This window comes from Pithys albifrons, chromosome 17, assembly GCF_047495875.1.
Source record: "Pithys albifrons albifrons isolate INPA30051 chromosome 17, PitAlb_v1, whole genome shotgun sequence".
Lineage (NCBI taxonomy): Eukaryota > Metazoa > Chordata > Aves > Passeriformes > Thamnophilidae > Pithys > Pithys albifrons.
The window spans coordinates 10,515,808-10,540,872 of NC_092474.1; the positions used below are offsets into that span (position 1 = coordinate 10,515,808).

Genomic DNA, 25,065 nt, shown 5'->3' on the forward strand with positions numbered 1-25,065 from the left:
CGCCCTCAGCGCAGAGGCCGCGGCGGGGCCGGCACGGAAAGATGGCGGCGGGTGCGGCGCGGAGCAGGTACGGGCATGGCAGGTGGGGCCGGGGTTCCTGCTGTCATTGTCGCCGTCACTGGCACTGTCCGGCACCGGCAGCCCTGTCTGACCGTCGGCACCGGCGGGCGGGCGGCGTGATGGGCACCTGGGGCGATGGTGTGGCCTCCTCCGTGCCGGGGCCGCAGCCGCAGCCTCTCTCTCCTTTCCGTCCTCTCCCTGCTCTCCCTCCTCTCCCTGCTGTCCGCTGGCGTTTCCCACCGCGGTGTGTGCCGCTGTCCCCGCTGTCGCTGCTGCCTCAGCCCCGTCCTTGTCATGTTCGAGCAGCCTCGTCCCCGCTGTCTCCCCGGGCTGAGGGCACGATAAGGGTCTGGCCGGTTTCGGAAGGGCCTTGTGCGGTGTTAACTGTGTAGCACAGGCTGTGGGTGCTGTGTGTGTGTTCGGGGAAGCTGCAGGGGGTGCGGTGGGTGCAGCCCTGGGCAGGATGGCTCTACCTGGCCCGGCACCGCCAGCCCTGTACGGCAGATATCCTCTTACAGGTTGTGCTTTTTATAACTGAACTGATTAAAGAATAGCGTGTCTAGGCCGCGGTTCTGTGTCCTTAGCACGCACAGCCCCCTTACTCCACCTTCTCTCTCCAAACCTGGAGAAAACACCTCGTGCACGGGGTGTTGGCACCTCCGGCCTCGGTGCGGGTAGCAGAGCATTGTCCCTTGTCCAGAAGTGGCTGAATTATCGTGGAATTCCCTGGCAGTTCCAACAGCCCCCAGTTGGGTGGCAGAGGCAAGAGGTGAACACCTCCACACACTTGTACTCCACAAGGTCAGGCTGTCAGGAGCAGGGAGGGTGAGACTGTTTGGTCTTGTCACCTTTGTCTATTTTTAGGCAGATTTCAGGTTAAGGAGGACACTGATTTTCCCATGCTGGACATCAGAAACAATTTGGTGAGAGCTTAGGGTGTGCAGGGAGGTGTTGTCTCCTTGCTCAGTGCTGATCTGGCTGAGCAAGTGCCACATCCTGGAATGCCCTGCCCTGCCCCGGCAGCAGGAACAGCTCCTGGGGCTCCCCGAAGCCAAGACAGCTCATTCCGTTCTGGCTGTGCATGTTTTATAGGCTGTTATGTATGAAGCCTAATAAATGTCTTGAATACTAATGCTTTAGGCTGTACCTAAGTTTTAATATTTTGTCCCCCATTTTTGGGGGGGGTTGAAAACTTTTCTGGTATATTTAACTCTCATGCTAACTGGATTACTTTGTCAGTGTTTGAGTCCCTTCCCAGCAGCCCAGAGGCTCCAGCTTGCTTATGAGCAAGTGTTCCTTTTACCCCAGTGTTTCACTATGTTGTAAAACAGGCCTTGTAATACCAAGATTGGTGTAGGTCTGGTGTGTGACCCAGCAGTGTCAGCTGATCTCATTGTTCATGACAAACGCCATCACCCTGCTCTGTAAAACATACAGGTTCTGCAGCAGTAGGGATGCTCTTTCTGTCTTGCCAAGGAAATAATATCCTGGGAGATGATGCAGCAGGGTGGCATGTTCAGCACCTGCTTACAGGAATTTGAGTTTTGGGGAGGGTCTGTCCCATCACAATTGGGTTAGTACAGTGGTTTTAGTAGAGACCATGAGGGTAGAGTAGATATTCTGACACCGTTGCCATGGAGATAAGGGAAAACTATATCTCTTTGTCCTTGGCTAATGTTAAAGCATTGTTAGCAAGTCTCTACTAGTATTGTTATGTGATTTCTAGACAAGAAATCTGCTGTTTGTAAATTCTTCAAAATAAAGGGATCATGTCTATGTGTAACTCTGTAGACACCTGAAGTTGACTCTTTAATTTCTTAATAATCACTTCCTGGGACTGAATGGCCCCAAATGATGCAACAGCTTGTAAGCTAATGAAGTAACTCTGTCCTCAGTGTGTATCTGATCAGGAGCAGATGAAAGGCCAGAGTGCCAGATGAAGACATCCCAGCTGTGGCATTGCATCCCGGGAGTGGGTGGGTTGCCCAAAGACCTGCCAGGCCCGGTTCTTCCCAGGACACTGAGCCTGTTGGAGCACTGCCCCTCTGCTCCCTGTGATCCTGTCTGACAGCAGCATGGGCTCTTGCCAGGCCACAGGCAACTACTTGTTTAAATGTGCTTGTTTACAGGCTTTGAACAGTTTTGTACAAATGGATGGCTCCTTTTCAGATTTGTTAGAAACATGAAATGAAATATTATATGTTAAACATGTGAAAAGACCTGGTTGAACCTTTTCCCTGTGTTGGCCAGTTCCAAGCCTATTTTCTGTGTTCTCAAAGGGGCAGAACCACTGCAGGTCAGCAGCAGAGTGGTAAGACAAATTCTAAAGGAGAGCTGCTGTGCCTGGCAGACTTTTTACTTTTCCAGCTACAACAGTTGGTCTAATAAATGCCATTACTTCCTCACAGAGTCCATAGCTTTCCCAGGTCCTCCTCCTCCCTGCCAGGATGGTGAGGAAAAAGGCACATGAACCAAATCATGTGTCTTTAGATAGTTGCTGTTGTAGGAGGTTCTTAAATGACACATCTGAGTGGCACCCTGGTGGAGATGGAATAATCCCAAGTGCTAAACAATCATTATAAAATTTACCACCACCTTTGCCAGCAGAGTTTGTTTTGATCAGCATGGCTGAATTCAGCTCTGCCCCTTATAAACATCACTGTGGGATGGAAGTAGATGTTGTATCAGAAGATGGTGATGCTTTTGCTGCACTTGCCTTGGAAGCAGAGAAATCTTGTTTTAAACCTTTTTGTTTTCCCCAGCAAAATAGGAAGTAATTTACTGACCTCAGAGGAGTTCCTTACATGCTGTCGGATCAAATTGGGCTGTGTTAAACTGGCAGCAGACTTAGAGAGTAGTAACTCTTATCTGTTCTAAAATCACTTATTAAAAAAACAAAAAATAAACCCTAACCCAAATAAATAATTACTAAACATGTAGACCAAGCTGAAATTAGATATTAGCTTGCTTTTATAAAGAGACTCAGGTTGCTTCCCAACCACAAACATTTTAGAACTCCAAACAAGTCAAGATACATTATGTGATGACAACATGAATAGTTGTCCAAAGAGGGCTATTGCCAAGACCAGAACCTACAATACTAAGAAAAGTATCACTGTTGCAATAGAATTAAGCCTAAAAGGAACATCTGTCAACATTTGTTAAGAAGAAAAGATGAAATGGATGCATCATTAAATAAATATCTGCAGGAGCAGCTGGAGCATCAGGTTTTCATTTTTTTAGGGAGGGAATAGCAGAGAAGGGAAAAGACTCAGTGGAAGTTTTGTGATACTTTGAGGAAACTTCTCCCTCTGTTATTCAGCTTCTGAATGTAAGATTGGCACTGCTCTGAGCTGCCATTTGCACCTGGTTGAGCAGCTGTTGTGTTTGCTGTTTGCAGGTTGCTGTGCAGCTGTCACCTCCTGCTGCAGAGGAGCCTGCGTGGCAGGGCCGGGGTCCTGTGCCAGCAGCCGCCCTCCAGGACGTTCTTCAGTGGTAAGTGAGGCCTTGTGTCCACCAGTGCTTTTACAGTCAGGGTTGTTCAAGGCTCAGCAACTTATGGGCTCATACTGGGGAATGTGAATCTCTTGAAATTAAAGCAGAAGTGGGAGTGCAGCATCAGAGAGCAATTCATGGCGTTTCCACAGATACAAGCTTGCAAATTGTCTTTTACTGCTTTGGTGTTATGTTTTCCAAGTAATAAAAGAAGTGTTTTTACTTATTTGACATGATTCATTATGAGCTGTTACTCATTGTTGCTTTTAAACTTTTCAAATCATCTGTATTTTTTTCTAGTGAAGATGATCCCTTTAGAAAAAATTGAAGTCCATTAACCATAGGTTTATTTTTCTTAATTAGTATCTGCACATTAGTTTCCTGAGGCATCTACAGTTCAAAAATTACTGTATTTTAAAGATTTATCAGAGAGATTCCTTTTAGGACAGTGTTTTTACATAAAAACCCACTTACATGAACTTGCTGAACCAATAGTTTGTGTACTTTCCACACCTACACTGTGTCATTCCTCCTCACTTTGAAATCTGAAACTTTTTTACATCCCTTTGATGATTGTGCAGGTCCTGCAACACTTTTGAGTGTGCTGTTGCTCTGGAGTGTCTCCAGCAGGGCAGCAGACAGGGAGCAGGCCAGGCTTTGTTCCTGGGACAGGATCGTGCAGGTGTCATGGAAGAGCTGAGAGGGCTTTGTGGTAGCAAAGTCATGAACAAGGAGCCTGAGAACTAAAATGATTTCTGTTACCTACACAGAAACCAGTGGAATAATGATAGACATGAAGTGACACTGAGAAGGGCAACAGCAAATTCAATATATAATGCATAATAGAAACCAACATATCCATATTTAGAATATTCAACTGTACTACCTGCTTTGTATGCAGCTCTGAGCAGCTCTTCATGTGGAAAAGTCTGAGAAATTCTGACTTCATCAGTTTAACAGGTCTGCAAGAAAGAAGAGGTGTAAATATCCTTTTATATTTCAGTCTGTGTTTGTAATTTGAATCAGGAAATCTAGGCAGGTTTACATGAAATGCATAAGACTTGGTTAAAACAGCACTTGGAGTTACTCTGGCTGGGAAATGCTGGAAGATCAAATACTATTGTTTGTTTCTAAGAAATATTTGGTTGTAAACTTGCAGCATATGCAGTGTCATGTATTAGTATCACAGCTACATGGAGTCTGCAGTTTTTGTTTCCTTGCCAGCAGAGCTATTGATCCCATTTTCCATAACCATTTCTTTGGGTTAACTTGCCTGTCCAGATCCTTTGTCTGGCATGTCATATATGGATATTTCATTATTCAAAAAGGTGCTGAGAGAAGATCAATTGAAGCAGCAGCTCTTTGTTGTCTAGAAATCAAAGTTTAGTTATTACTGTGAAAAAATTCTTGGAAGCTGAGACACATAATGCAAAGTGTCTAAAAATGTTGTGAGAAACAAAGTCTCAACCTCGTAGGTTTTTAAATAAAATTTATTATATGATAAAAGCAGTTTCAGCATGCTGGGTACCACGGACACCAGCACTGCACCCTGAACACTGTAACTGTAACATTTATTTAGCATCTATATACATATTCATTTGAGTCATGCATAAACGTTTTAAGTACATTGTTAAGCAGTTTAACATATACTGCTATAGCTAAGTCACTCTTACAGCCCTAGTGAACCCCACCATAAATTCTGTTCCCCTTAGATGTGGGAAAGTTTTAACTCTTCAACCTTCTTGTTACAACTCATGTGCTCCTTGACAAAGTTATAAGAGATGAAGTGATTTAACACTATCCTGTTTATCTCTCCATATGGGTGTAAGTTGGAATTTTTGTTTAATTGGCTGGCCTTATGTTTTTTCTCATGTCACTACAGGAGCCCCAATAACCCATTCGTTTTACCGACACGAATCACATTCCTAGTTCTCACAATGTTATTAGTGCATTAACAGTCCTACCTCTTTCCTCTTGCCCTGCACTCGTTCCTGGTGGTGTGTGTGCTGAGACAGGAGCTCTGCACACTCTGAGCTGCTCCCCAGGGAGCTGCAGTGGGTTTGTCCTCGTTACAGAGCTCGCTGTTGGGCTGCCACCCCAGCAGTGCCCAGAGTCAGTAACTACTCCTTTGTGTTAGAATTTGTAAATTTGGCTGCACTTCATTTGTGTCTGAAAGATGTGGAATTTTATTTTGTTGGGGGGAAAAAAAGGCATAACAGTGGCATGTTTGATTCTGGTCATGTTTTGGAGACTGGTTATAGAAGGGCTGTTTCATTAATGCTGGAGGTGGAGGAAAGTCAGCTCTTCATTTATCAACAGATTACATTGTATTTGCTGTGGCTTGTGGAACAGAAATGGTTTGTCTCTAGCACAGGAAGAGGAACATTCCCATCAAGAGAGGCTCTTGGAGCAGAAACTGCCTCTCCCTGGATTCCAACCAGAAGAGCCGTTCCCGCTGAGGGCTTTTGCTCTGGGAATTTGCTAAGCTCTGCTGAAACAGCTGAGCAGCTTTGCTAACTGAGAACCAAAGATGTGGAAGGGAGTTAAAGGCTTTAGAGCTCAAGAGTATCGTTGGTCTGTGTGCAGACATTTCTGTTGAAATAGTGATGCAAAGTTGAAAGGTTGTAGAGTTTTTGTAAACTCAAACAAATCTGTCTTAATAAACATTTAGCTGTTCTAAATGGTCTCTCCCCTTTATTGAGCATTGGTCTTTAGGAAAGCCTAATTTTTAGAATCTTGACTGGAGCTGTAGTTGCTGCCTTGTTTGTTTACTGAGTTTTTTCCCCCCAGAAAATAAGATTTTTTTTTCCTAAGTGAGAACAAAGTTGGGTTTGTATTATGATCTATTTTAGGACATATGATTTAAGCAATTTTTTAAAATCACAAATGTAGGCAAGAAATTATCAAAAAATACTATTTTGGTAAAACAAAATGTGAACAAGAATTACTTTTCTTGGGCATCTCTTTGCAGCATCATGGCTGAATGCTTCTAATCAACCCTGCTGCTTGGAACTAAAGCTTCCCAGACTGCCAGACAATTGTGCTTTGTCTCCATGGGGGCCTAGAAATAGAGTTGGTGTTCAGTGAACTCTTTGTTGCTAATGCATCCTTTCACAGTCAAACCCTAAGCCTGACTTTGATGGAGCAAGATTTAGGGTTTGATTCTGGCTCATCCATGTTAATGATTGTTGTGGAAATGACACCACTCAGTATCAGGAATTGGTTCCTCTGGGCATTTGATGCCGGATAATGACATACCAATTGCTGAGAACTTCTGAGTGTAACCCGGGCTGGAGCTGCACAGTCCGTACTGAACAGCCCTGAGCAGCTTTGTTTTCTCCGAGATTTTGGAGGGGAAGTGCTCCCGTGGCTGTGCTGGGGCTGTGGCTCAGTGACCCCAGGGTGCACTTGTGCCTCATAGCGACTGCCAGGCTGCTGTGATGCAGGAGGAGCTTGGGAGTTATTTAGTAAAAACTAAGATGTAATACTACATGACTTTTTTTAATGTGGTGACGTGTATTACAGCAGAAATGTGACTATTTTCCTGTTTACCAGGAAAAGTGGAACCTTACTGGAGCAGGGTGTAATTTCCTTCCCTCTCTCAGCTGGCTGTGCAGCCTGGGGATTCCCTGGCTGGAATGAGAGCCTTAATGACTGAGGAGCACCAAGTACTTCACATTAGTACCGATTGTTCCCCAGCGACTGATTACTCTGCTCAGTACCAACATTCTCACAGCTGGGAAGGATGATAGTGCTGCCAGACACTCCTTTTATATATTTCTCCATGGACAGTCATTTTTATATATTTCTCCGTGTGCTTTCAGGGAGTGCATTTTATGTATTTTGGGGAGAAGAATATTGGAAGCCTGTGGGGTGGGAGTGAGGGGTGAGGTTAAAGCCGCGGAGGACCAATTAGTGTTGATGAGCTGAGTTTCAGTGACTGGGAAGGCTGCAGTAGCTGGAGCACTCGGGGCTCTGGACATGCCTTCTGTGCCATAGGTTGACTTTCTGATCACATTTGCATCACCCAAGCTCACATCCCTCGCTGCACAGAATTGCTTTCTCTTTCCTGTGTAGCTGTTCTCTTGCCTGAGTGTTTTTTTCTGTCACAGAGAGGAAGAAGTTCCACACTGCTCCAGTGGGGCAAGTCTTCCGCCTGCGCCCGTTCCATGTCCTGGTAGCTACAGGTGGAGGATATGCAGGATACAGAAAATATGAGGATTACAAGTTGGAACAACTGGAGAAGAGCGGCATAGAGGTGCCTGTGAAGCTTGCAAGTGAATGGGAGGTAAGAAACCTGGGGCAACTTTACTTCTGCCACATTAATGCAAAGATCCTTTGCTTCCATTCCAACAAGGGAAACTTTAATTTGTCCTCTGCTGCCACTGGAGCGTGGAACTAAAGTTCCTGTCACTTAAATAACTCATTTTGGCTGAAGTCATGGTACACGAGGAACTGCCAGTGACTCCCCATCTTTTAGTGTGGCTGACACCATATATACTTTACAAGGACATGGAATTAATACCTGGTTAAAAAGGTCTACCTGTTTGCTTTATGAATATGCAGCAAGACTTTTTTTTCATAGGCAACCCCTGTGTCTGTAATGCTTCTTGCTGATCCTGAGGGATTTTTGCCTTTTCCTTCTGGATTCCAAGGAATTTAGAAATATTGTGGAATTGCAGTGTGTGTATCAGATTCCCAGGTCAAATACCTATTCCATACTGAAGTAAGAAATACTTCATTACTTCCTAAAACTGCTGTATCATCTTAGAAATATTAAGTATATTGTACAACTCAGTGTTGAACAGTTTTAAAGTATATGTGGTGTTCTTGCACACAGCCAGGTGAGTGCCTGCTTCAGTGCCATTCCTGAAGGCAAGGAGTTAAAACTTCTGGGATTGTGAGGTTGTGTAGGAGATGCTTCAGCGTGACCTTTGGCTTCCCTGTTTCTTTGCATTCCTGAGCACACTGAGTGTGAGGGATTGAGCCACATGCCTGTGGGGGACTGGGCTGGAATCCCTAAATTAATTTTCACCAGAGTCCCAAATCAGATATGATCCAGACAGTCCAGATGCCAGCAGGCTGTGATAGCTCCTGAGCAATCTGTCTGTAGGTCTGTCCTCTGTAAATCCTTGTCCTGCTGAAGCTTGTTTCAAACAGGTTCTGATTAAAAAAGAGCTGGTAAGTGTCCCCGGATGATTCATTTCACAAGGCAATGTCAATTCACTTTTGATACTCAAAAACAAATGTTCTTTTGTTATTGTTCCTACTTCTAGGTATGATATTGGTTATTTCTTTTATTAAATTTGCTTTTTCATTTTATTGATATGCTGGTTTGTTATTATTTGGGGAAGCTGTGAGTATTGCTTTGATGAAACAGCTCTAAAGGATTTGGGTTTTACCGTGGGGAATCACACAAGGAATTTCAAACTGATAAGCACGGCCCCAAATGCAGCAGATCCCAGAGGGAAACACTAACAAGATGTCCCACTCCTTCCTGATGTGCTAAAGTTCTGTTGACTGCTTCTGTGGGAGGGAAAGGAAGCTTGACAGTTATGAGGAAAAAGAGAAACATTGCAAGAAATATCCCAAACAATGAAGTATTCAAGAAAAATAAGAGCTGCATTGTTCCTTTTTATTGGAAAGTGGAGTCCTTTTTTGCTGACCTATCATTTTCCATTATTCTGGATTTTTGCATCACTGAAGCACACTTAGGAATGTGGAAGAGGGTTGTTGTTTGGTTTTTCCAGCAGAATAAGCCTTTGCTTAGGCAGAAAGAGACCAAGTGTGATTGAATGAGCTTTGAAAGAGTAATATAGAACAAGGAACTGCTGTGCTTGCCCTGACTGCTGAGCCTGCTGCTCTGAAGTTCTGATGCCACAGTACCAGCCCTGTGTTCCTGCGGGAATAAGGACCATTTTCGACCTGCCAGCTCTGCGTGTGATGCAGATCCCCTGCATCTGAGCAGGAGACAGAGATGAAATGGGTGATCCTCGTCCTGCTGTGCAGGAAGGGAAGCTCTCCCTGCTCAGAGGGACATGTTGGGATCCTCACAAAACTATGCCTCGGGTTTTGTTGAGTTAAAGGAGTGGGGAGTGCACTTCTGGATGGCTTTGTTTTGCTTGAGCTTTATAAAAGAATGGAGGGGAAAATTAATCTGGTTCAAGTCAAGTGTCCCTGAAGTTTCTCCACAGGGAAGGACAGAACTATTGTTTCTTCAGCATAGACCTTTTCTTCCTGTAATTTTCTTAGAGACATTATGTTGCTAATAGCTTGAGCTGATTAACGCCTTAGTGTCTCCTACGGGGAATACCAGTGGGGATCAGCTTTCATTTAATTAGATGAGGTAAAGCAGAGGGCTTGGAGGGAGACAGGTAGATGTTTATCAGAAGGATGGAAGCTTATTGTTCCAAATCCTGTCACAGAATGTTTCCTGGCCGGTATCTGCATGCATGGCATGTTATTCATGTGCTCACTAGAGGCATTTTGGCTCTCCTCGACTGGACACTGGGGCAGTGCTGGTACAGGATCAAAGAATTACTGTGGGAAACCTTGGCCACAGGGTGAGTTTGGAGGAACAGAGAGACCAGATGAACAAGAGTTTTTTTCTAGAGAGAGGAACTTCGTGTAGGTGTCCTTTGCTTCCATAGGTTTTCTGTTTTGTGTAAGCAAAAAGCAGCATTTGTTGGAGTAATGTGGGCCAGGAAAAGCCCAGTGAACCTGTAGGGAATTGAGCTGCTGTGAGTGCTGATAGTACAGATGAGGGGTCCTCATTGAACTGCAGCTTATTGTCACACCTACAGTATTGAAAAGCAGCTTAATACAGCAGGGAGGTGCTTGAGGACAGGTTTAGGATCTTGATTCTCAGGGGTAAAAACAACAGTTTTTCCTACTGATGTCAGAAAGTGCTTGTATTTATGTAAGAGGACACTGGAGCTCTTTGCAATACAATACAAGAGGTGCTTTTTTTTTGGCCCAGAAGAGACATTTAGTATTATGGTAAGAGCTGTGATCAAGTTCAGGAAAGAGCTAATAATGGAAGAATATCTGGTTTGGTTTTTTTTTAATCCAGCATAATCTCCAGTTGGTTGGTCTCCTATTCTTGCTCCTGGGTTCTGATGTTTGGACGTTTATTGGAGCAAACATACAATTAGAAGACAGTTTCTTATAGAGTGACCCAAGGCACCACAAAGCTGGTCAGAAAATGTTGAAAGTGGTGAAATTTCAACAGCATCAAAATGTGGGAAGGGTGTGATGGTGTAAATGTTCCCCTCAGCTGTCCTGGAAAATTGAACCTGGTAAAATCGGTGGGATGGCTTTTGACCACATCAGTCTGTTCTACCTCGTGCAACTTCCTGTGCATCTTGCTGGGATTATGGAGCAGTTTATCCGAGCGTTTTGGGGTCAGTTTACGAGTCTGCAGCACACTTCGCTGCTTTGGCTGGCGCTGCCTCTGTGGGGTGATACTCTCGCGGTGGGAAGCGCTCCCGGGCAGCAGTGCCATGGACAGCACCCGCACCGCTGCCTTGTTCCCGCACACCGCCGCCTTCCCCGCCGTGCGGGCTGGGGCTCCGCGTTCCCGGCAATGCCCACCCTTGTGCCGCCGGCCTCGGGGCTCTCCCTCGCCGGCTCTGCCGTCCTGGCCCCTCCTCCGAAGGGGGCCGGGGACTGGGGCAGGACCGGGGAGGGGCAGGGCCGGCGCCGCCGCCGCTTCCTTAAGGCGAGGCCGGGCCGGTTTGTACCGGGAGCGAGTGCAGAGCGGGCGGCGGGGCCAGGCCGAGTACACGGCAACAGCGGCGGGAGGTAGGTGGGGACCCTCTGCTGCCCTGCCCGGACAGCGTGGGGACCCCGGGGGCGGTGGAGCGCGGGGGAGGTTCGCTTTCCGCTGCTTTGTTCACGTGTCTGCGAACTGCTTTGGAAGGAAGGGTCGGTGCCGCGTTTCGGCGGTTGGAGGCGGAGAGCCGGGACGGAGGAGACCTCCCTGCGCATCAGGTAAGGGCTGCGGAACCGCAGCGCCGGCGGCCAGCGGGGATTCACCGCCCGTGTCTGGCTTGCTGGAAGCTTCGGGAGAGATGTTCCAAAGTCTCGACTCTCTCATGAGTAATCTCTGAATAGATGTAAGGAGAGTGAGCCTCTTGAGCCGGCCGTGTGGGAGTGCAGAGTCCCGCGGGGAGCTGCGGCTTCCGCCGGGCGCTGCTCGGGCAGGACGGGGCTCCTGCTGCCCCCGCAGAGTCCCTGCGGAACCGGGAGCCGCCTCTGCCGCATCTCCGGCCGGAATAGCGGCGGGGACTGTTGGGGGCGGTGCTCGGAACCGTGAACTGGAAACTATTACTACAAAGTGTTAAAAGGGTGCCATCAATTTTCATGTCACTTTGCAAAGTAAATAAAACTTCTCCCTGGTTCGCAGAAGAGATCTTTGCGGCTGTAGAACAGGCGTTTTGCACAGAATTCAGGTCTAAGCTTCGAAAATAACCCAACCTTTTATGGTTAAAATACGACCGTTTTCTCCCCACCTCTTTCTAGAAAGCAACTGAAACAACAATGTAAAGTTAGGGGGAAAGAATCAAAATTTTCTTCATAATACATTAAGAGAAAATATAAAGAAAAGCTTCTTCATGTGAGCAGGAAAGAATCTGAGCCCTCGAGGGTGTCTGGAGCAGCGGGTGTGCCCCTGGCCATCCCCGCCGGGCCGGGCCCCGTTGTCCGTGCGCGCAGCGCCGGGCTCGGCTGTCCCGGCAGCATCAGCGCACTGCGCTGTGCCTCGGCCTTCAGCACCTCCTGAGCGGCCGTGCAGCATCATCCAGTGTTCTCCTGCTGGGCTGGCTGCGGAGAAGGTTGGGTGGGAACAGGGATGACGTGTCTGGGATTAAACAGTTACTGCTGGGAAAGGAACGGGACCTTCAACAAACGGTCACCGGGGGCGATTGCAAGACCGTGTTTTTGCTGGCACTTAAATGTAGCATTGGGATGGATTTGGTGCATTTTTTAAACAGTAGTTCTGTTACCAAATGGAGAAAGTGTGACCAGAGGGTTTTCAGTGCTCCAACCAGTGCATTCCAACCCTAGTGATTCATGCTTATGGTTTAAAATCCAGGCTGCAGGTTTAAAGTTCGGTCACATATTAATCCTTCTTGCAATTGCCTTGCTGCATTGATTTTTAAAACTTGAGGGAAGGGTTTGAGATAGTAATGACAAGTAATTAAATGAGGTCACTGGATTTGACGCTTATTTGAGCTGACAGAGCAGAAGGGTGTTGCATAGCTGGCAGATTAGCAGTTGTCCATGAGATAATAATTCAGCAGAGCTTGATACCTGCTGCTTTAGTTACCTGGCGTGGATTCTGAAGGAGTTCAGACAGGTGGGGGAGTTTGGTACTGGTGTCCAACCTCCTACAAACCAGCAATTGTAAGAGTCTCATCTGAGCTGGTATCAGGCTTTGGGCACTGCCTGCATCCCAAGAGGTCTGGCTGCTGAGATGTCATTTTGTGAGTTCCTCTGTCCTGAGCTGATTGGTGACCAGTTCTTGTTCCTTTCCGCATGGAAAGCAGGTAAATGCAGGGTGGATTTTTCATTTCAGCCTTCTTACACTGGAGGAACTGCTTCAGGGGCAGCCCCAGCTGGGATGGCAGCTTGCCATGTGTGTCAGCATTGCAGCAGGACTCAGGTACGGGCGTCCTGGGGAACGTGGTGAAGGCAGTAGAACAGAACTTAGGAGAAACTTATTACTCTGCTGAGCTCCACTGGTTTGAGAAGTGGAGAAGAAAGAGCTTTTAACACCAATACTTCTCCCTTCCTGGAGAGGAATCTCTCTTGAACGACTTTCTTTCTTTTGGACTGAAGTGCATTGGGCTGTAGAACTTTTCGGTGTCTGTTTTCAGGGAGCAGCTCAGCTCTTTAGCTTGTTCCTGCTTTCACAGAATCAGACCTTTTCAGTCTAGAATATAAGAGTTGTTTGAATATGTTTGGGGAATAAGATAGAATTTTACTGAAAGAGCTTGTGGGTTACATCCCCTATCCTAAAGGGAATAGTACTGAAGGGGATATAGATAAGGGTTGTGTTTGCTCTGCTCTCTGCAGAGTCCTGCAGGGGTGAAGGTCTGCCCAGGGGATGGGGCTGGGAGCACAGTGCCAGCCCAGCTGTGGGCTGGGGACTCTGCAGCTCCTGCCCTGCCCCACTGCTGCCAAACAAACTCCTCACAGTTCTGTGAACACACATATTTAGTGTGAAAATGATTTTCATCTTGGTCTGATGAAATGTCTTCTGAAACAATGTTGTCCAGTTAGCTTGTTGCTGTTTAAAATGGAGTATTTAGTGGTGGTAATTCCTAATGTTCCTGGTGAACCAGGAGAAATAGCTCCCCTGTGCTCCTCGTTGCTCTTGTTTGGATTTTGTTGGGATTTTGGGTAACTGCTTTCATCACTTCACTATACAGATGGCTTCATTTTTGTTGTGTAGGAGTTTCTTGTGCCAGCCAGAGAAAGACTGAATGATATTTTAAATAGGAAAACAAAAAGAGTTGGCACAGGGCTCAGGGAAGGAGGAGTATGTTTGGAGTGCTCTCAGTTGATCTTAAATTTGCCTTCTTTCAATTAGCTGGATTTTTTTTAATATGCAGTTGTTAAAATTCAGCACTCACAGGTCTTACAGAATACCATATAGCAGGTTTTTTCCTGAAAAAAATTATTCAAATACAGGGTTACCAGAGGCATTTCTGGGGAGTATCTGTAATATCTGGAGTTGAAGGCCAATCAAAATACACAATTATTGGCAGACTATTTTCCTTTTGAGGCCTGAGTGGGATGTCATCAGCTGATTAATTCTAGCTTTTCCTGTCACCACTCCTGCCTTATCCCTAATACAACTCATTCCCTCAATCAAAGCAGTAGTGCTCTTTTTGATATACTCTCTTAGAAAGCTTTGGAAACATGGAATTATTTTTTCTTTCTTTGTTTTAAACCCAGACTTCAGCAGAAAACCAAAGTGAAATGGAGCCACTAGAGAGTTAGTACCAAAATTGTTCTGGGTATTTGGTTTAATCTTGAGGGGAGCTGTAGCTACCTGACTTTCTGAGCCAGGGGGCTGGTTTCAGGCTCCCTTAACAATCCAAATCCATCGCAGGAGATGCAGAAAATCTTTGTTTGAGATGTGGTCTGTGGGGTTAAAGAGGGAAATTTCTCTATGTACATTTAGAATGCTCAGATAGAAACACTGCAGCCTTTGGTCTTTAAAAACCTAAACAAAGTTCCTTTACTCCTATTTTGTATTTTAGTTCTACTGGGCCCAAAAACCAGTGACAGTACAGGAGTCATGTAACAGACACATAACTCTTCTTTTGTACCCAGTTCTCAAGCAGCCCTAAAACTGGCTTATTTTGTATGGATCTGGTTATTTGTAGTGAAGAATGTCCTTTACCTGCTCTTCCCATGCAAGCCTTTTGGAAAGAAGAGAAACTTCAGGAGATGGATGTTTGTGTCTGGCAAGGGTTGTAAAATAGAGAGCCATTCCTCTCTTTTCTGTTTTCTTCCCAAGGTGGACAGTAAGAGCAGGGAAGGATTTTTGGTGCCCATCAGTCCAGAACTCTTGGCGGCAGCTGCTGCACTGCAGGGTTGGAGCTGGGAGTTGTCTCCTCCTCCTCCCCGCCCCATTCCTCCTCCCAGCCTCGCGTTCAGGCGGTCTGGGATGAGCTGTGCAAGCCCAGCTGGCTGCTCCTTGCGCTGGTGCATTGCTGCCCAGCAGCCCGGGACTGCAGGGTGTTTGGGGGGACAAGGGTTTCAATGGCCACCCTGACTAGGGAGAAGCAAGGACTGCTCATATGGACAGCTCGTCTTTGTCTTGTGCAGAGTCGGCTTTGTAGTGGGATGTTGAAATATGACACAATGCCTGTTTGTTTGCAATAGCTGCAACCCTCGTAGCAGAGATTCAAGTGGGAAACAGAGAGGGAATCCAGAGACAAACCAGCGGGGGATTTAGGAACTGTGACGCCGTGTCCTCTCTGCTGTGCCGGAGCAAGCAAAGGAAAGAGAGGTAGAGGAAAAAAGACTGAGCCTTGCAACAACCGTCACCTGACGATGTGTCAGTCAAACACCCTGCAGGGACCAGATCTGCACACAGGGAAATGGTGAGATGCTATAAAGCTTTATCTAACCCTCCACCCTCTTGCTACAACCTCCACAAAGTTAAACCCCATGTCCGGAGGCTGCGCTCAGGGAGCGGCGGCAGCGGCAGCTGTGCCGGGAACCAGCACCCACAGCTGGACAGCCCGGGCCCCTCTGGCTCTGCCAGCGGGACCCCCGGCAGGAGAGCTGCTTTCAGGTACTGTGCAGTGTTTTGTGCTTTGCAGGAACGGGGACCAAGGCGGGAGGGAGGCTGGGAGGGTTTTGGGCAGGAGGAGCAGGAGCCATCTGCAAAGCTTTTGTTTGGCCTAATTACTATAAAGCTCCTTATGCCTTGCACCGGCAGAGAAGGGCATGCTGTTCCATGGCAAGGGGGATGAGGAGGCTGTCACTCCTCTCCTTTCTACTCTCCATCACTGGGAGAAGGGAAAAATTAGTTGAGGGGCCGCTCTGAAACCAGGCCAAGGCAGTGAGAAGCCCGAGGGCTCGGAGCGATGCAGCTCTGCAGGGATTGGTCCAGGAGCGACTGCAGTGCAGGGGGGGAGAGCAGCAGGAGGGGGAGCAGGACCCAGCCCGGCTCCCAGCCCGCCAGCCCCTGTGGGCTGGGGGGTGGTAAGGGTGGGAGGAAGAATGTGAAAAGGATGGGAGGAAGAATGTGAAGTGTCCCTTCCTATTCCCATGGCAGTCCCACTGCCAGCTGAGAAGCAGCTTTAACTGTGCTGAGACAGCACTTTGCTCAGGGCTCTTTTTACCCCTTGCATTGTGATGCACAGATCAGTCTCCGTTTGTTATTTATTAATTCTTGGGGGGAAAGAAGTTGTGTTCACTGCAGAAAAAAAATCTCTGAGCCAAAAGCACCATCTTGCATCCCAATGTGGTGACAGTCGTACCTGCCTGCATGGTGTTTTAATTCTGGTCCACATTTTGAAAAGAACAAGCTGGCAAGAAAATATCCTTTTAAATTCTCAGCTTCTCTCCATTTTGGAAAGACACATGCAGTGATTTTCTAGTTCACCCTTCATCTCACAGAATCCCTTGAGAGAGGGAGCAGTTTGTGAGGGCACATCACCATGTCCCGGCTGCTGGGGAACAGCCTCCAGCCAGGAGTTCAGGCAGTGCCCAGGTTTGAATAGTTTGCCCTCAGGTAGGCAGACTTCCATTTCTTAATGTGACCTGGGAAATGCCAGTGATTTCTTCATGAGTAGAAGCCACAGAATAAATGGGAACCCAAAGGGTCTCACATCCAGAGCTCTTGCAGGGGCCTGAACTGAGGCCCGTGATGTGCTCTGCTAATAAGCTGAGTGGCTTTTCCCTCTGTGAGTTACAAGGTCAACTTCTCCCTGTGGCCATTTATGCAAAATGAGACCCCTCAGTCAGGACATCCACATGACAAAAAATCAGAGATGCAGTTGGTTGTTGGGCCATGGAGACTGAATTGTCTTTCAGCACTGCCAGTGTTGGCTTTGTCCACATGTTCCCTGTTTACAACCAAGGAACTATCAGGGAAGGTTTTAAGACCTGGAAAAACGGGTTTTGAAATTAGGTATCTGTAAATTGTATTAACTGTCTCAGGAGTGCCACTCCTGTTGTTTCTCAAATACTTGTTTCCCAAAGTTAGTGAACGACCAACAGGTCTGTAAGTTTGCCTCTAACATTCCTCCCAATATAAAATACAGTTTGAGGCACAATCTAGTCTATATGCCCTCAACACATGCACTCTCTGAGGGACCTCTGTTTATTAGCTTTGAAAAATTTCTTTCATCAGGTATCTGTTCTGTCCTTAATTTGTCCCTTTTCAGAGCTGTTAGAGTCCCAGCATCACAGATTCCTAGTTTTCAGAATGTTGTTTGCTGCCCACTTTGGCTGTCCAACAGCTGGAGCAGTCACAAGAAATGTTTTCTGGGCTTGTAGTCTTCTGATATTTGGAAGAAGCACCTTTGTGCTTTGTTATTTCCACTTACACTCTCATGTGATGTTTAGTTGGATGAGTCACCTGTGACTTTTTTTTAAAATGTCACCTGCAAGTGGTCTTGCCTTTCATTTTTGAGGGCATTATTCATAAAATATGACCTGTGACAGTGAACACCATTTTCTGGACAAAGGATTTTTCTTCTTTGTTTTAGATAAACTGTTCTATTTTGGGAAGGGGAAGAACTGATCAAAATAAAGGAGTAAAGACGTGCAGAATCGCTGTTCAAGTAGCGTGTAGCAGGAGTAACTGATGCCCAGCTGTCAGAAGCTGTGGCTGTGCAGCCGAGATGCCTGACCCTCTGATGTTGTGTGTAATCTTCCAGGTTGCAATTCCCCCAGCTGGCCCTGCGGCGGAGGTTGGGCCAGCTGAGCTGTATGTCTAGGCCTGCTCTGAAACTACGCTCTTGGCCTCTGACTATTCTCTATTACCTTCTGCCTTTCGGTGCTCTTAAGCCCTTGACCAGAGTGGGATGGAGGCCCATGAGCAGGGTAAGTGTGAGCAGCGTCTGCGCCTCGGTCTGTGTGTCCTGCAGACACCGGGGGGAGTTCCTGCAGTGGCACAGGCTGTGGTCACTGCTGTGAGAGCAGGGGTGCAGCTCACGTTCTGTTCTGTTTTTACTGTTCCTAGTTGTGTTGATCAACTGCTTCACAGACAAGTGACTTTTTCAGTAGCAGATAATTTCATTGTGCTTTAACAGCTGGGGAAAATTCAACAGAAACTTTTTAATTCATTTAACCACCTCACAGGATCAGGGCTGGGACAAGGCAGACCAAACCTCATGGCCAGTTCCCCTTCCTGGCCACTTTGGAATGGGCTCTTGCTTTCTGTTACTTTTGCACAGGAAAGGTTTGTTCCTCAAGTTCTTCAGCAGTTGCAGTCCAGCCTGTCCAGAGGATGTGGAGATCTCTCCTCTGACGCTGTTGAGAGCAGGGTGTGGATGCCTTGCACGTGGTTTATCTCCCCACAAATCATGCAGTGCAACCACAAAAATGTTTTGATTGAAAACTGCAACAGAGTTGCCATTCTTAAAACTGTTTCATTGCACAGCTGCTCTGTTTGATCCCATCAACTTGAAAACAAGGTTCTTTTCAAGGGAAAAGGTTAATAGGAAGTAGCACTTTTGACAATTTGTGTGATTTTATAGTTGCATCTGCAGGTTCTCTGTGTTGCTGGAAAACAGCAAAATTTATTTTAGAAATTAAGCTATAGAAACCTAAGGCAATATTTATTTACAAGGTTTTATCTGAAGTAAGATTAGGTTGGTGTTTTGGTTCTGAAATATCACTGTATATACATGGGGTGGTGATTTGTAAGTGAAATCTTAATCTGCTGTATTTGATATGATGGACAGGCTCTGAGCCAATGTGTTCTTTCTGTGTTTATGGCTGTATTTGCAAGACCTAATTATGAAGGATATGATTAATATTAAGAATAAATGCTGACTCTGACTAAGAAAAAAACCCAACAACTTCTAGCTGAGTTGAATGTAGCTGAGCTGTGCTGTTCAAAAATGTGGCACCAGAGTCAGCACACCACCACTTCTGCAACACTGGTTTCAGAGTGTTCAGTTCCTTTGGGCCACATGCTCCAGGCCCCCCCCGGTGACATCATGGCCATGTGAGCTTTTTGTCTGATAGGAATTACCACAAACCCCAGAAGAGTTGCCTGCTGCAATTATCAACAGGAAGCTGCTGTCATCTGTCCACTTACATCAACAGCAGATACCTCTGCCAGCTTTGTTTCAGTTGTTTGCCTTGCTGCTAAAACTTAGGCTTATTCTAAGTCCAAAGGTATATTTCTGCAGAAATAGAGGCACTTTATACTCATGCAATTATCAGCTCCCACTGTTGTGAGAGAAGGAGTAAGGCTGGTGTGAGTTCATACTGGTGTAGCTGCATCCACGTGGGTACATTTCTTTGATGGTATTGGTGTCACTGGAGCAGCACAACATCCAGCTCTGGGATGTGGGAAACACCCTCAGTAGTAAATGCCTCTGAGGAGCAGGTCAGCAAACACAGGGATATGATTTTTCAGTCGATTTTCATTTGGTTACCCACAGAAATCTGGTAATGTTAAACCTTTCTGATGAGCATTCTACCACCATGTGTGCAATGTCTCTTTTTTTCTGTAAGCCTTATGTGGGCAGCTTCCAGTAACTTGAATGTGGAGCTTCAACCTGCAGGGCAGTGGGAATTCTGGCTTCAGTGTAAGGTTATAGGAATTTTCATCCTGTCCCTTCTCTGCTTTTGCCAGAATGAAGGGAGGATGAAGTGCAGTTTCATTTTTTGCTGACTTAAAGGCCCCTTGGTGTGTGGTGTAACCCACAATCCAAGGGAAGGGGCCACAGGAACACTGTGATCCTTTCTGTGTTGTGGGGAGAGATAAGAAAGCCCCCAGTGGGGAGACCTCGGTGACCTGGTGTCATTCTTTCCTCAGGTTGCCCTGTACAAGTCGGTGCCCACGCGGCTGCTGTCGCGGGCCTGGGGCCGGCTGAACCAGGTGGAGCTGCCCACGTGGCTGCGCAAGCCGGTGTACAGCCTGTACATCTGGACCTTCGGGGTCAACATGAAGGAGGCGGCGGTGGAGGATCTGCACCACTACCGGAACCTCAGCGAGTTCTTCCGCAGGAAGCTGAAGCCGCAGGCGCGGCCGGTGTGCGGCGTGCACAGCGTGGTGAGTGGGGAGCACAGGGCCCCAGGGAAGCAGCACTGCTCCAGGAGGGAGGGACTGATGTGTTCCTTTCTTTCTCTTTGCTGTAGATTAGTCCCTCTGATGGAAAGATCCTGAATTTTGGACAGGTAAAAAACTGTGAGGTGGAGCAAGTAAAAGGGGTCACGTACTCTCTGGAGTCTTTCCTGGGACCTCGTGTCCCCACAGAGGAGCTGCGTTTTAGTCAGGGTGAGTTCTGCATCAGTTCTGCATTTATTCTGCTCTGCCCTTTCATTGTTCTTGGAGATCATGAGAAGTTACTTTTCTCTCCCCCCACCGCCCTTCTTGCATTTTTAGGAACCAAAGCAAGTCTGATTTGTTTTATTTGGGGATAAACATGTCACTGTTGTAGTTCTCTTTCTCACCAGTGGCTTTATAGTGTCAAGCCTGGCACCTTCTGATTATCTGAATTGATTTGCTTGGTTCCTATGCTCTACTCCAAGTTCTGTGTCTAAATTGAGGCTGGAGCACTCCTGGTGTCCCACAGAAATGGGCCCAAGCCCCTGGATCCCAAAAACTACATAAACTACTCCTTAACAAGGTTCATGCTCAGGCTCTGCAGACCCTCTAATGACTGACCTGTGCTATCAGTGCTCTGCTGCACCAGTACCGAGGGAAGAGCATCTTTAACCCCTTCCTTTCCCTGGTTTCTCTGCAGCCCCACCTGGTAACTCTTTCCAGCAACAGCTGGTCACAAAGGAGGGGAATGAGCTGTACCACTGTGTGATCTACCTTGCCCCAGGGGACTACCACTGCTTCCACTCGCCCACCGACTGGACAGTGTCCCACCGACGCCATTTCCCAGGTTGGTGTCTGTCCCTGGAAAACAGCACTGCAGGGAAGCTCTGGTATGGACACTGCTGAATGAGACACAGCAGTGCAGCAGTTGTGCAGCCACCTCATAGATAATGGCAGGAAAGTGATTTGTCACCACAGGGATGAGTGGGACAGCAGTGTGGTTTGCCAGAACAAGTCATGTATAAATGGTGCAAACTGTGTTCAGGCTGTGTTCTTGGAAGTACCTGATCCATGCTGACCTGATTTGTTCCCAAACACTGTTCATTCAGTTTGCACCTGAAATGGAGACAGTCCTGCAGATCACACCAAACAGTAGCCTAAAGTATGATCTCTGCTTGTGCTTGGCAAAGAAAACCCAACTAAACAGCTACTCTGCTGGAGCTGGGATTGGATGTTTTGCAGACCATCATACTTTAGTTAAGCAGATAAAAATATTTTACTTGGTATGTAGCAAAAACCTAAGTAATTTGGATTGGGGAGAGACATGACCTGCCACACACATCCTTCTGTGACCCCTTTGTTTTCAGCACAGCCTTCTCTTTCATTCCTCTGCCAAGCATTTTCCTCTCTTCCTACAAATAAGTGACAGAGTTGTTTACTGGATCAGCTGCAGTTACACTGAAAACACCATTTGGGTGGCATGACATTATTGCTGCAAACCACACAACCTAACCTGAATACTTGTGACTTCTCCAGGCTCTCTGATGTCTGTGAATCCTGGAGTTGCTCGCTGGATCAAGGAGCTGTTCTGCCACAACGAGCGGGTTGTCCTCACAGGTGACTGGAAACACGGATTTTTCTCACTAACAGCTGTAGGAGCAACAAACGTGGGCTCCATCCGCATCTACTTCGACCAGGTGAGCAGGGCTGCAGCAGCAGCTTCCTGGGGCTGAGGGCTGGGGTTGGTACAGCACAACAAAATTACAAAAAAAAATCTTATTACCCTGGAATGAGGGTGTTTCTCAATACTGATGTTTTAAGACTGATTTAAATGGCATCAGTGACAGTATAGACTGGTTTTTTAATATTTCTATTGTACATTTGGATTGTGAGTTCCTGCCTTGAAAATGCCTGAGCATGTAGAGTCTGCAGCTGTGGCAATGAATACAGAGCACTGAAACCCTCAAGTAACAGTTTCTTCCTTCTCTGCACAGGACTTGCACACCAACAGCCCAAGTTACTCTAAAGGTTCCTACAATGACTTCAGCTTCATATCCAACAACAATAAGGAGGGAATCCCCATGAGAAAAGGGGAACATTTAGGGGAATTTAACTTGGGCTCCACAATTGTCCTAATTTTTGAGGCACCCAAGGACTTCAAATTCAACCTCAAAGCTGGACAGAAAATCCGCTTTGGAGAAGCACTGGGCTCCCTATAGAAACTGTCTCAGCAAGAACATTTTCTATACAAAGGGCCTCTTCACACCACTGAGTGTTTCACTTAACAAGCCCATATCACTCAGCAGGACCTGGGTGAGCAGGAAGGATGACGTCATTGCTGCATAACCTTGAGAGTATTTGGTCTGCATTTACCTGCTGCTGAATGTAGGAACTGAATGGAATGATCGTGGATGTATCGGCTACAGCTGCCTTTAAAGATGTTGCCCATGGAGGTTTCTGTCCCACCCTGTGCTGTTTCATGTTCTTCCCTCGATGTGCCACAGGATAATTATGTTCTTAAGTCCCTCTTAAGCCTTCTGAGGCTGTGCAGGTACAATGGGGAAGGGTGGAGATTACCTGTATTTAAAGGGACACTGACAGGCTTGTACCTTGTATCTGCAAAATCTGCTTTTCAGACCTTGAGTAAAGAATACATTCTCATATTTATTTTCTTCTAAGAAACTCTGCAGAAATTCTTACTAGCTGGTGTGGCTTCACAGCCCAAACAAAGCAGCACATGCAACAGCCAGCATCAGTACACAGAATTACACTCAGCCAGGTTTTCTACTGTTGGACAACTCCAGTTCTTTTGCCTGACATTGTCCCTTTAAAACTGGACTTTGCACTGTATTTTAAACCTGAAAACACTGTGTCTACATTCCAGACAACGGCACTTGTCATCTTGGGATTTTCTTTTAAAAAACAAACAAAACCCCCAGACAAAGCTGTGTGTCCTATTCCTAGTCCATGGGTTTATTTTGCTATTCCAGGCCTTAAAGTTTTTTCTGTATGAGAGACAGTCACTTCACCTCTTGGATTAAGGAGTTAGAAGACACAGAGAATGTTTTTCTTACATGATGTGATAGCAACTAAAATAAGTTTTTACTTCCTGCTATGTGTCTTCATTGTTGCTTTGTCACTAAATTATTGAAGAACTAATTCCTCTGTTACAGAACAGCTTCAGCTACTTCAGGACCAATTTTTATTGCTCAGAGTGAAATGCCCTATGCACTGACTGTGTTTAAAAATATTATGGCTCTTTGAAGAAATCCCGTGCTGCTTCCCAGGTGCCAACCTGGCCCTCCCTTGACTGGCAACAATTTCATTTTATTCAAAATATAAAAAAACCTCACACTGGCTCTGACTTCTGCCCTCATACTTGTGCTAGGAATGTGCTGGGGGCTGAAAGGTCAGTGCTGAAGCTTCATCCACAGTAAAATTTTAGAGCCTCTTTGTCACTTCACATCAAGAAGAGTTAAAATTTAACACCTTGGATCTGCTGCATGTGGCAGTAGGTAGTGCTGACAGAAACAGCTGCCAAAATGAAGAGGAGTTGAGTTTTAAAGCACTGTATCAGTTGTTTTTAGAGAATAAACTGTTTCAAGTCCCAGCACTCAAACATTTAGAACTGATTTTACTGTCCAAAGCTTGTTGGAGTGGACATGCTTTATGAAAACTGCCTTTCTGCTTTCTGAAAGATCTCTCTGCTTCTTTGCTTGAGCTACTTTTCTGCTACTTCAGGGAGATGACAGGCTTTGACGAGCTCTGACCTCCCAGAGAAACCCTTCTTTGTATGCACTGCAGAAAACAGAATATAATTTTGTTGTACAGATGTCCAGTTTGCCAAGTCCTGTATGCTTAGCTTGTCATCAGGGAGGAAGGGATGATAAACTGCCTCTAAGTGATGTAGCCCAGCCCTGAGTCAGGTGAGGGTGGTGGCTGTTTGGGTGACAAGCAGGAGAAAATTCATTTGGCTCCAGGAGTCAGTGTTTCCTCACTTTACAGAGGGAGGAGTTTGAAAGCTTGAAGTGGCTCTCAGCCACCTTTCTTGTTAAACTTCTTGGCAGTAGCAAGTTTACTCCTGCAGCAGTACAGTACCAAACACAAGTGGTTGTTTTAAACCTTTGAGAGTGAGAAAAGGCAAATATCAACCCTGAGAGGATAAAGTGAGGGTGAGCTTCTTGATTAAACTTCAATGTCATGTTAACAGTAGAAAGCAAATTTGTTCCAGTGGATGAGAGAAAAAGACAAGTCAATCTTTTCCCTCTTTTCCACTGGGGCCTGTGGCATCCAGACACAGCCAAAGGAAGTTTAAGCTTTAATTTCTTCCTACTCAGCATCATCATCTGCAGGTTACTGTTAGCCTGTGGTGGAGAATGGGTTACCTGTTTGCTTTGTTAGAGAGGGTTCAGCAAGTGGCTGTTTTTAGGATGGTTTTACTACTGTGCAGAGAGCTACTAACCCAAACATTGCTTGTGATGTCAGCAACACACCCCAGAAGTGAAAGCAAAGGTCCTCGAGGGTACTGATAATGCTGTGAATTTCTCCTGCATGGAGAATCCATTTAATTCAACTGTATCAGTAGCACGGTATTTTTGTATGTCAAAGTGTACGAACTCATTTACTTGCAAACAGTTTGAAATAAAGAGTCTTACCTGTGTTGCTTATCTTTCTGCCACAACAGGGTAACCTAAATTAGGTATTGCAAGTGCAGCATGAGGTAGATGTAGCTCCAGGGTGCTTTTAATCAGCTTTAG

General features: G+C 46.3%; 2 protein-coding genes across 9 annotated transcripts in view; one reads left to right on the forward strand and one right to left on the reverse strand.

Moving 5' to 3' along the window:
• The first annotated feature begins 4 nt into the window (after nucleotides 1-4).
• On the forward strand, nucleotides 5-24,967 carry PISD (phosphatidylserine decarboxylase). Of its 8 annotated transcripts, XM_071572476.1 has the most exons (10): nucleotides 11,254-11,358; nucleotides 11,477-11,547; nucleotides 13,133-13,219; nucleotides 15,454-15,868; nucleotides 17,964-18,129; nucleotides 20,078-20,314; nucleotides 20,401-20,539; nucleotides 21,009-21,155; nucleotides 21,845-22,005; nucleotides 22,303-24,967. In XM_071572476.1, exons 4-10 carry the CDS (start codon nucleotides 15,672-15,674, stop codon nucleotides 22,525-22,527), a joined length of 1,272 nt encoding a protein of 423 aa, XP_071428577.1. In that variant the 5' UTR covers nucleotides 11,254-11,358; nucleotides 11,477-11,547; nucleotides 13,133-13,219; nucleotides 15,454-15,671; the 3' UTR covers nucleotides 22,528-24,967. The 8 variants fall into 8 exon arrangements, with proteins under 8 accessions (XP_071428583.1, XP_071428577.1, XP_071428576.1 ...); XM_071572475.1 differs by lacking the exon at nucleotides 13,133-13,219; XM_071572483.1 differs by lacking the exon at nucleotides 13,133-13,219 and having other exon boundaries at nucleotides 15,454-15,674.
• SFI1 (SFI1 centrin binding protein) overlaps nucleotides 20,408-25,065 on the reverse strand; it is a 31,706-nt gene continuing 27,048 nt past the window's right edge. The window contains exons 33-34 of the transcript XR_011699311.1: nucleotides 24,964-25,059; nucleotides 20,408-22,044 (exon numbers count right to left, since the gene is read on the reverse strand). The gene's annotated coding sequence lies outside the window, so the exon portion shown is untranslated. The remainder of the gene's footprint in view (nucleotides 22,045-24,963; nucleotides 25,060-25,065) is intronic.